Source organism: Pygocentrus nattereri, chromosome 22 (assembly GCF_015220715.1).
Source record: "Pygocentrus nattereri isolate fPygNat1 chromosome 22, fPygNat1.pri, whole genome shotgun sequence".
Classification (NCBI taxonomy): Eukaryota; Metazoa; Chordata; class Actinopteri; order Characiformes; family Serrasalmidae; genus Pygocentrus; species Pygocentrus nattereri.
In genome coordinates this window covers 1,889,780-1,901,890 of record NC_051232.1, presented here as the reverse complement: position 1 = coordinate 1,901,890, position 12,111 = coordinate 1,889,780, and the positions used below count along the sequence as shown (strand labels likewise).

Sequence of the window (12,111 nt, the reverse complement as noted above, 5' to 3'; positions counted from 1 at the left end):
CCCTGGCCATTTAAGAAGTTAAAATTTATTTAGTAAATATTTTTTACCACAAATGGGTATATATTATATATAAACATATATTTGAAAGCAAATTCTCTAGACCAGCAAACATCTCTTCGGGCTAGCTCAGCTCTATATTTATAATAGCTTATAATGCAAAGGATTATGGGTGATCAAGGCTCAGAAAAGTACATCCTTCTTTTTGACAGTTCTTTAGCAACCACATAAAAACACCATAGAAATGGCCTAGCAACTCCTTTGAAACCACCTGGGATACCATAGCAACCACGTAGCAAAGTCATACGTTTTATAAAATGTTTAAATAACCAAGCAAAGAAATACAACAGCTACAACATCTTTAACCTTTAACGTGTTGTTAGCTACCTTTGTCAAGCCAACTTCAAGTTCATTCACACACTTTCCATTTCTAGTTGTTATTGTTCTGATTTGAATCTTGTTTATTATTTGAACCGTGTTTCTGCTCTTTTTGTACGATAGGACCTTTTATAGTGAGGGTGTGTGTGGTGTTTCTGTCTTCTTGCTGTCTTTCTTTCACATTCCCTTATCCTCTGTGTTTATCTCTCACTCTCTCCTTTTCCTGTTTCTTTTTCCCTTTGTTGTTTTTTTTTCACGGCCCCAAATACACGTCCTGGAGGATTTATCCTCCTCTGCAGTTAACTGTGCCAAAACTTTCCTCAGCACACACACGTATACAAAGATAGACTCTCACTCTGTGTGCGTGTGTGTGTGTGAGTCAGCGGGCGAACTGGGTGAGTGTGTGTTTAATTGGTCACGCTAGTGTTCCCCTTCACAAACTCTGGGCTCTCTCGTTTGATGTTGCTCTGTTCCTGAGGGAAGCTCATTCAGAAAATATAGCCCATAATAGCCCGCCCACGGTTACCAACTGGGGAGTTGTCATGGAGACTGCATGGAAAACTTGCCTCATTTTCGTTTTGTCTTTCTATTTCCTCTCTGTCGTTTTGCTCCTTCCTCTTCTCTCCCCCCCTCTCCATTTCTGTCTCTCTCTTTCTGATTCCTTCTCTCATTCTGTCTATCTCCTGATTTTTGTTTCTCACATCCTCAATAGAGCCTTATTAGGGCCTTAAATTTTAAGCCAAACCCAAATATTGTCTGTAGCCAAACACAATTCTGTATGAACCCGAACTGTAACCCCACACAATTCCCGACTGTAGCCCTGTGAAGTTCCGTATGAATCTGCCTATAGACCAAAAAAGACTCTGTCCTGGTCTATTATGACAAAATTTAGTTTGAATCTGATTGTAGCCAGACAAAATTCTGACCAAACCCCAGTGTGAATAGTTCAGTCCCATCAGGTTGTAACAAATAGTTGAACAGCTGTCTCCTGTCCACTTACACTCTCTCTCTCAACTCTTTCTCAGGAGCACTTTATGGGTGTTATGAAGAATCAGGAGTTTCTGCTGCTGCCAGCAAGCGAGGTGGAGAAGCTTTTGGCATCAGATGACATGAACGTCCCAGACGAGGAAACGGTGGTATCGGCTCTGCTTAGCTGGGTCCGCCATGACCCCCCCACCCGCCAGTCGCAGTTGCCCGGCCTTTTGGCACACGTCCGTCTGCCTCTACTCAAACCACAGGTCAGTCTGACTGTCAGTGAATACATCAGTCACTCTGACAGGTCAGTCTAACTGTCAACCAATCAGTCACTTTCACACTGTCACCCAGTTGGAAAGTCTGGCTAGCTGCCCACCAATTACTGTAGTAGATCAGACTGTCAGTCACACCAACAGTCATGCATCCCGCGTTCATGCACATGATTTGTAAATTGTTTTAATTTTGACTTGTTTTGACCTAAAAGCTGTGTATGTGTCTGTGAGCTTAGTGGCAGTAACTGGAGAGGAAGATACTTTTTAATCCTTAAGATATCTGAAGAGGATGGTTCTTATCACACACTTCCTATTCACATACATGCAACCGCAAACTTTGACTCCTCCCCTGTGACTTTATCTTCTGTTACAGAGAAAAGAAACACACACACACACCTGTAGACCGCTTTGTTGGATTTTGCCTCTTAAACATAACTGAGATTTTTTTGTGTGTGTCTACTTGATGCTAGCAACTCTGTTTCTTCTCCAAGTTTTTTTTTTTTTTTTTTTGTAAAGAGTCTCCAAATTTGTGTATGTTCATTTCATTAGATTGATAGATTAAGTGCTTAAATTACTGACTGATTGTTTTTTGTCAGTTCAGGTGACTGTTAGTAGGGTAACTTGGGGAGAAGAAAAGAAGTCAGATGACTAAATGATGGGACCAACTCTTATTCTGACACATTTACTGAATGAGTTCTGAAATTTCATCTGGGTCTCTGCTTTTCTGAGACTTATTTCCCTGGAAACTTTTTAACATTGGAAAATAGTGATGTCTTCATTTATACAACGTAAAAGAAAGAAAAATAAAAGGAAAAGCTATTAACAGTATATATGAGGGATTGGTTTGTGCAAAAGAGCAGTACAATTTGGTTTTGAGGGGGATTTTTTTTTTTCCTTTTGAACTAAAAATGTGACAACATCCTCTGACAATGGAGAAAAGGCCTCTTTCAGCATTTTGCCCCATGTAATTTATAATTTTCTTCATAAAGCTGTTCACTGGCATTTCACATTTACATCCACACTTAATCTGTTCAGTCGTAATAATAAAGATTTTGCTATACTTATCTTATCTTGGCTTAAGTGGTGTAGAACCTTTACATTATGTGGACATTCTTGAAACTTTGAGAATGTTCTTTTCTCATTTGCAAAAATGGTTCTTGAAAGATCCATTGAAAGGTTCTTTGTGGAACCTAAAATGGTTCTGTGGCATCACTCCAAAGAACCCCTTTTGGCACTTGTATTTTCAAGAGCAAACCTCTGTGCCGTTTGGAGCATGTGCTGCTCTTGTTATGATGCGCACTGTAATTTAGGAGGTGAAGTACCATGAGGCTGTACATTTCCTTGGTCTTTATTCTTCATCCCTCTTCACTCCTTCCTCCATTTTCTTTTCCTCTATTCCCCTATTATCCACACACCTCTCCTCTCCATTCCACAATTTAATCCTCTTTTTTCTTCATTGAATGTTTGATTCCACGGACGTCTTCGCGGAAGCTCTCCAGTTCTGCTTCTGTTTCTCCCTCTCAGTAAATTTCTATAACCCTCGAGAAAGCAAAAAGAAGAAGAAGGAAGCAGGGAGAAATATTTGAATAAGTCTGGGCAATCGAGGCGATGCTTCTGCCTGGGTAGCCGCTTCCATTCCGTTCAATCTAAATGGAAATCGCAGCTTCTTTCATCCTCTTCGGGGAATGGAGATTTTTTCCCCCTCTTTTCAGCTCCCGGCCTGGTCCTCCGGACGTGAGCCTAATCATTTCTACCATATGCACACGCCCCTGTACACCGACTGAGAAGAGATGAAATACGAAACATTTGATACGTCTCTTTGACAGATAGACATAGCTGGCATAGAGCGCCTTTACGTCCAAAAAGAGATGAAAACGTTTGTTTTTCAGCAAAAAAAGCAGAGTGAGGAGGAGATGAGGAGAGGAAAGGAGGAGCAGGTGGACGTGATGGATGAAGGGAGAGAGCGAGATGAAAGGAGGAGATAGATGGAGGGACAGCAGAGGTAGACAGTGTGGTGTAATGAAGGTATAAGGTATGTTATGAAAGCTGTAGCTAGGCAGGCTCACTGGGGCAACTGATAGATTTTATACGAGATTCATTAAAGAGGCATCAAATTTGGATGAGGCACAGGCATGACACACACACACACACACACACACACACACACACACACTTCCCAAGCAGCACTGGGTTTGTTAACCTGTATGTGTAGCAGTATGCTTCAATATACATGGACTAGTCATGTGCACCTTATCCAGTACTGTGCAAAAGTCCGAGACCACAATTCTGTTTGTTGAGTTTACAATTAAAATGGTAAAAGTACTAATTATTATATGTAACAAAATTAAACAACACTAGATATAATATCAACTATATGCATATTTAATTGTGTATGTCATACTGCCACTTTAATTCTGTCCATCCAGTCTTAAAACCAATGAGATTCAGCTGCGTCCTCCCAACAAAGGAGTCACTGACATTCACCTTAGCTGCCTCATAAATTTCTTTGTCATGTGTACCTAAAATGGCTAAAGGAGATTTACATTAGATAGTCAAAGGGCAATAGTGAAAGTGAAAAACGGGAGTTTGCTGATAATCCACTTTTATAAACCACTTATTTATTTATTTATTTATTTATTGGAAAAATACAATACCTCCAATCACAGAAATACAATTCACCAATTCCCACCCCCCCCTTTTTTGAAACACATATGTACATGGTCACATACACACACATAACAACAAAACAACCCCCCCCCCCCCCCACAAAAAAAAAAACCCTTGATAAGAATGAAGGATAAAATAATTAAATTAATTACAAAATACTGCGTATTAAACAATAACCACCCCCCCACCAACACCCCACCTCAGCTCAGCACGACCAACACATATTTTGCTAGTTTCTCCATATTAGTGAAATAGGAAATAAAAGGTTACCATTCATGGAAAAATTTGACCGTACATCCCCTCAATGTATATTTAATTTTCTCAAGTTTAAAAAAAAACATGACATCCTTGAGCCACCAGGAGATAGAAGGATATTTAACAGACTTCCAGTGCAACATAAAATAACCCTCCCAGAAGCCTTTCAGATCAGGACAAAGAAAAAACATGTGGCTAAGGTGACAAGTAGAGCCATGGCATTTATCACATTTGTCTTCCATTTCCAGATACAGTTCAGATAGTCTAGCCTTAGAGAAATGCACCCTGTATAAGACCTTAAATTGAATAAGTCCGAGACGAGCACAAGAGGTGGTAGATCGTATCCTTTATATGGCCTGTTTCAGGGATTCCGCATGAATTTGAATTCCCAGTTCCCTCTCCCATGTGCACTTAAGTTTAGCAGTTGAGTGGTTGCTAAAAGCCAAGATAATGTCATACAGCTTTGAAATAATTCCTCTGTGTTGGGGAACAAATGAAAGCATGGTTTCCCACCGCTGTTCTAGAGGTAAATTGGGGAAGTTAGGAAAACACCACAAAATTGCAAATTTGAAAATAGCGAAACAAGTGAGTAACAGGGAGGCCGTGTCGAGATGACAAATTGGCGAAACTATCAACGACACCATCTACATATAAATATTTGAAATGTGTAAAAGCCTTGTCATACATAAATGTAGAGTCCAGTGATGGAGGAAATAAATGGTTATGTAAAGGACCAAAGGAAGAAGCAGCTACGAATTTACAGTGCTGTCTAAACGAATACCAGATCTTGAGTGTATTAAGAACCACCTGATTATCAGTGTACAGAGAGGATCCATCCATCCATCCATCCATCCGGTGATCCAGACCACAGAGAGGATAACGTATGTAAAGAGGAATAAAGTAGAGCAGATATAGAAGATCCCCAACTTGTCCCTTTTGAGAAGGAGAGCAATAGTGGCTTGTGTCAGGGTTGGTGGCAGTGAACCACTTTCTAAGGATTCATTGAATATGGATAAAAGTAGCGTCAGTATCCTGTGAGATTGAAGGGCAAAACAAAAATAGCAAGCAAGCAAAATGTATTTATATAGCGCTTTTTACAGCAGGTGTTGTCACAAAGCAGCTTTACAGGACAATCAGTATTACAGAGAGAAGAGAAAAGAAGAAAGAAAATCCGGGTCCGAGCCCCCATGAGCGTCACCAGCGGCGACGGTGGCAAGGAAAAAACTCCCTAAAAGAGGAAGAAACCTTGAGAGGAACCAAGACTCAGAAGGGGAACCCGTCCTCCTCTGGTCGACACCGGATAGCAAACATTACACCGGACACCGGACAGCAAACAGTGCCTGCTATCAACAAACACTAGTAACACCAACTTAGTGCAACAAACCAGTAAACCACCTAAAACTGCACAAGTGGGAAACTAAGGCTAGTGAGTCCATAAACTCTAAGCAATGATAGAACACAGAACTGAAAAGCTGTTAGTGTTCACTCAGAAATCAAGGTTTTGACATAGTGTCTGGCTTCCTCCACTGAAACGAAGCCCTTCTCAACACCGTTGTATGTTATGCGAAGTCGCACTGGGTGAATCAGACCATACCGAGCACCATTAATGCCATGAAGTTGGCGCCTGACCTCGTTGAATGCAGTTCGAGGCCGCGCTACCTTGGCAGTGTAGTCAGGGAAGATTGAGATGATCAGGTCTCTGACTTTATTCTGTCAGAACTATCTAGCATGGCATAAAATGTCAACGCAGTCACTGTGATAATAAAATCTGCACACAATAACTTGTGGATGATCATTGGGCTTGGGTTTGGGTTGGAGGGTCTGGTGGGACCGGTCCAAAAGTGGCTCCTTTACCAGAACCAAACACTTCTTTCAGTAAGGCAGCTACAGCAGCAGTCGTACAGGTGTCAGGACCCTCCAGTATTCCCAGTATCCTAATGTTGTTACGCCGAGATCTGGACTCCAAGTCTTCACATTTATTTTCCAGCTTGGCTGCGTTAGCTGTGAGGGACTCGATAGTAGCTTTCATCATGGCGATATCATCGGAGCACTCGGTGAGTGTGTGCTCCATCTCTCTGACCGTACTTTTTAGCTTGGACATGGTAGCATCATTAGCAGCTTTATCCTGTGCCAGCTGTGTCTTTAGATCGCAGATCAAGCTGGATAGTAGACAAAACATCGCAGAGAGTATCACCGAGTTCCTTTTTGAAGATATCAGCAATATCTTTCCTCAACGAGGCCAGCAACTCGAGCTTGAGAGCAGCGGTGTCAGGGTTAGCGTGCGTTGATAATTATATCAAGGTGGTCTTTAACTTTAGCACAGTGTTATTATTTGGTAGGTGTTTCAAATGAAGTGTATATTTGGAACACTAGCATAATAAAAGATCATTTTAAATGTTATATGCAAATAACATCCGGTATTTCTTTGAAGTACAGCTTAATAGACTACCATTTTCAGTCTTTGAATAAAGTTGGAGCATTTTGAAAAGTTGTTCCAAAAAAAGTAATAATTAGGTAAAAATTGTGATGTAAAAATAATTACTTCATGGTTTTCTCCTCGGGCAATCTTGCCGAGTGTTACTTAACATTTTTTATCGCTTTATTGGCCAAAAGCCAGCAATTACTGGCTAATGAAAATTCATAGAGGGGTGTATGTGTGTGTCTGTGTGTGTGTGTGTGTATTTGCATACATAATGTATCTCTGCTTTAATAAGTGTGTGTGTGTGTGTGTGTGTGTGTGTGTGTGTGTGTGTGTTAAAGACACGTGTCTGTGGGTGTGTATTATTCCAGCAGACTTCATTACTGTGAGATTAGGACACAGAGCAGTGGCTTCCTTCTAATTAAAAACCCTTTCGCCTGCTAGACCATGAGCGAGGGAGGAGATAAACAGGGAAAAAAAGAGAATGAGGGGATGAGTGTAGCATGCAGCACCTCGTTAAGGCGGCTCTGAGAGGTTGCAGCATGAAAGGATTAGACAGAATAAGAGAGAAGAGAGAAAAGTACCTGAAATCGGTATGCAAGAATTAGTATTCTTATGTCTGATCTCATTGGACTAATATTGAGAGGATAAATAAATGTGTGTGTGTGTGTGTGTGTGTGTGTGTGTGTGTGTGTGTTCTATATGTTCTGTATAGTTTTTTTCCCAGTATTTTGTATTATCATCATTATTTTTATTGTTACTACAAACCTTTGCCTTGAAACACAAATTTAAAAGAAAGCAGTGATTTGTAATCCACTTTGACCTGTATTTAAACAGTACAAAGACAACATATTTAATGTTTTTCATACACTTAATCAGAAATTGATGCCTGCAACATGCACCAAAAATGTTGGGACAGGGGCAGTTTAAGACGAGGAACATTGTGAAATGTTCAGAAACATCTCAAATAAGTGATGCAATCATGCTTGGACATAAAAGGAGCCTCCAGGAAAGGCCTCCTATATTAGCAAGGATAAGTCAAGACCTGTCAAAAAATGCTTCAGCGATTAATTCAAGAACAGCATTCCTCCTCAACGAGCAATTGCAAGGATGTTATGTATTACACCCACTGCTGTGCATAAATTAAAAAAAAAATTCAGAGAACCTGGAGAAATATATGTGAGCAAAGGGCAAGTCTGAAAACCACAACCAAATGCCTGTGAAATTCCATTCCTCGGAAACACTGCATGAAAAACCAATCACCACATGGCTTGAGAAACATTTGACATATCATTGTCAACAATTATTGTTTGTCGCTGTATCCACAAATGCAAGTTAAGGCTGTTTCATGCACAGTGGATGCCATATGTCAACAACATCCAGAAACACCGCTGACTTATCTGGGCTTGAGCTGATTGTGAAGTGGACTGATGCACAGTGGAAACATGTATTGTGATCTGACACGTCAGCTGTTCATATTGTTAAAGGAAATAATGTACGTCATGTTTTCGGACCAAGGAAAAAAGGTCCATCCAGGCTGTTGTCGGCGTAAAGTTAAAAAATCAGGGCCTGTCATACTATAGGGTTGTATTAGTGCCCATGGCCTACCCTGAAATATATGATTGTACACATTTTGGAGCATATTCTGTTATCTAGAAGACATCCATACTTTTTTCAGCATGACAAATCCAAGCCATGTTCTGCAGGTGTTACAACAGCAAGGCTGCGTATTTATAATTGTACATGTGCTGGACTGGGCTGCCTGCAAGCCAGACCTGTCTCCAACTGAAATTGTTTGGCACATTATAAAACACAAAGTTTGCCAACAAAGTTCTTGAAGGGTTATGCAGCTGAAGACTTTTATAGCTGAATAACTGAAAAAAAATCTGCTTTCAAGGCTAGATCGAGTAGTGTCTTCAGCCCCCAAATGGAAAGGTGATGTAACACATCGGTAAACATGTTCCTGGCCCTTTTTTTTTACTGTGTTGCAGATATCAAACTTAGAAAGTGTATATTTACAAAAGGTAAAAGGTAAACAATCACACTGTGTTTTTGTACTGTTTGCCTACTTTATAGAATTCATTAATCACTGCTTTTTGTGTTTTATTAGTGTTTCACAGACTGTGCCTTCTTTTAGCAAATATGATATTTATCCATTTTTGGACACCCAGTCTGAGGGACATTGAAGCGGTAAAGGTTTTGGGTTTTTTTAATTTTGTGTGTGTGTAGTTTTTTTTTTTTACATTGTCTGTAAATTTCATGATGAATGGGCCAAAAGAAATGACTCAAAATGGCTTAGAAAAATGTCTGGAACCATTGACTTACATTAAAACTAAAGTATGTTCTGTCCTTCTCTTCTCTGTAGTTGTCATTTTGAATATTTTTCCTCTGACAACAGCGATTGTATGTCATATTCAAAACATATATTGTTTTGGGGTTTTTTTGACATGGCGGGAAGCCTGCAGTGTGGAGTCAAGGTTTGTGGGTATTGTAGTGAAGCAAATTTAGGGTCCATTTCCCTCACAATGGATATTGTGGAATGAAGGTTTATGGGTAATGCGATTTTTTTGTTTCTCGGGTTTGTAGTTTTTGGCTGATATGGAGGGAAACCCACTCTTGAGGGACAGTGTGGAGTGTCAGCGGTTGGTCATGGAAGCTATGAAGTACCACCTGCTACCTGAGCGACGACCACTGCTGCAGAGCCCGAGGACACGTCCCCGAAAGGCCACTGTGGGGGCACTGTTTGCTGTGGGGGGCATGGACGCCACAAAAGGTAACAGAGCATACTGTATATAAAATGTTTGTTGTAAATGAATGTGGTTTAGGTCATTCAGTCCAAGCCATGGATGATATTTGATAGCAAAGGAAGAGTAAAGAATTGACAATGAACACACAACATGAGGCTGTCTTTTCTTGACCAGCCCAGATATGATCTTGTAATGAGAACATATGAGGACAACCAAGTGAAATGTTTGAGGTGAATGTGAGCGGGAATGTAGACTTATAAAACTGATTTCTAAACCAATCTAACGCTTCGTGAAGGCGGAGCTCAAAGTAGAGGGTGATGGTGCGCTCATTAACAGGTCGCTGACGTAAGTTATCATGGCTAAAAAGTCACACCAGATAACATGTTGGTCATGTGTGCAGAGAACACGTCACAGCCAGGAAAAATAAGCATTATCTTTTCCAAGAACCAGAACAGCCCTGTTAACTCATGATAGCAGTTCGTTTTGCTTGTGTTCTCCGTTGTACTCTGGATGTTAAAAGTGACAAACTAGAGGAATTTATGAATGGGTTTTAGAGGGAGCCTACCCGTTAGCAGCAGGTTTTCGGTGCAAGTTAAAAGTGAGAGACTAATTTTCACTTTTTCACTCTTACACGGGCCATCCCATGGTATTGAATGATGCACGATATGTATATCCTCATATTGGAACAGGAAGGGGCAATCCCCAAACTGTTCCCCTCAAAGTTGGGAGCGTGAACTTGTCCAAAATCTCTTGGTCTGCTGAAGCATTAAGAGTTCCTTTCACTGGAATTGAGGGGCCAAGCCCAACTCCTGAAACACAACCCCACACCATGATCCCCCCTCCACCAAACTTTACACTTGGACTTACACAGGTGGCATCCTATTACGGTACCACTCTGGAATTCACTGAGCTCCTGGGAGCGACCCATTCTGCAAATTTAGTGGTTAATAATGTCTGGTTTCAGCATTTTAAACTGCTGGACCTGCACCTTTAATTTTCCTTTCTTTATTTTCAGGTGCCACCAGTATTGAGCAGTACTGCCTGCGGAGAGATTCCTGGCGGCAGGTAGCGGTGATGAGTGGACGGCGGCTACAGTTTGGTGTGGCTGTCCTCGATGACCGGCTATACGTGGTTGGTGGGCGGGATGGCCTGAAGACCCTCAACACAGTGGAGTGTTACAACCCCCGGAGCAAAAGCTGGAGCATCATGCCTCCCATGTCTACACACCGGCATGGCCTAGGTGAGCCACGTCTGACCTTTGACCCTGAGTGTGTTTTTGGCTCCACTAAGGGCTTGTAGATTGTTTTGCTTACTGTTGACAATGAGTTGGGAAGAGAATTCTACGTTAATATCTGTGAGCATGTGTAGTGCAGATATATAGAGTCTTAGGCACCTAAACACAGGTAGCAAGTGAGTTTTTTTTCTGTGAAAACTGCATATAAGATTAGAATATATACAAATAAACAAATTAAATAAAAAGTAACAATTTCTTATTTTAAAAAAGAGACTAAATAATTTGAGCTGTCAACACCTAAGTTAAGAAAAGCTGACTAGACCTTAATGTTAATTACCATTAGATATTAGAGATATTCACAAGTCAGTTTAAGTTTCAGGCCTTTCAGGAGCGATTCCAGGTCAATCCAGGTTGTGTAGAGGATTTTAGTTTGACTAGTTTAGCTAAAGTCGTTGCATCGTACAAAGGTGAACTCTTACTAAAATGTCAGGTTCAAGACAGCTTCAAATAACAAGCCTTTGATTACTGAAAAACCTTCAGTCCCAAGGACAGACCTGAAACATGGTGTTTAAAAGGAAGAGGCAAAACAATTTGAAATGGTTGTTCAGTATCTAGTTTTTATGTAGTGTGCATAATGACGGCCTTATATCAAATGACTTTTCAAGCGATTTCACTATTACAGACAAATATCCAACATCGGAATAAAATAATCAGAGTCTTGTTAGAGTCGTGTCTCTCTTGCATCATCTTAATCATTTACTGTAAGGTGGTAAACTTAAATCACTAAAAGTCTTTTTCTCATCTTGATGCTCTGACAAAATCAACCGTATTTAATATTATTTTAAGTTTTAAATCTTGGCTCATGCAAATAGTGACGTGCCAGGGGGTGTGTGAGTGCTTGCGGGCGAGCGCATGCGTGCAGTGCAGTAGAGAGAGAGAGAAAAAGAGTGAAAATGTATGTGTGACTGCCTGAAATCTGTGTAAAAACGGCACATCTGCTCAACTTTAATGCAATAATTACATTAACTTAACATGTAAACTGCCTGCTTTAATATATCAGGACTTTAACAGCGTTATTGAAGAATTATTGATGTTTCTTCCTCATTTTTTTGCTTTCTCTTATGCTGTTTGTTTTTTGTGGTTTAGTTCATGACACCCAATCAACAA

The 12,111-nt window shown here is 40.5% G+C and overlaps 1 protein-coding gene across 2 annotated transcripts in view; it reads left to right on the top strand.

The window, feature by feature from the left end:
• klhl5 (kelch-like family member 5) overlaps positions 1-12,111 on the top strand; it is a 106,606-nt gene that overhangs the window by 74,618 nt on the left and 19,877 nt on the right. For both annotated transcript variants that reach the window (XM_037532840.1, XM_017685197.2), the window contains 3 exons: positions 1,401-1,613; positions 9,550-9,736; positions 10,726-10,950. In XM_037532840.1, the coding sequence (XP_037388737.1) occupies positions 1,401-1,613; positions 9,550-9,736; positions 10,726-10,950 (625 nt within the window). The remainder of the gene's footprint in view (positions 1-1,400; positions 1,614-9,549; positions 9,737-10,725; positions 10,951-12,111) is intronic.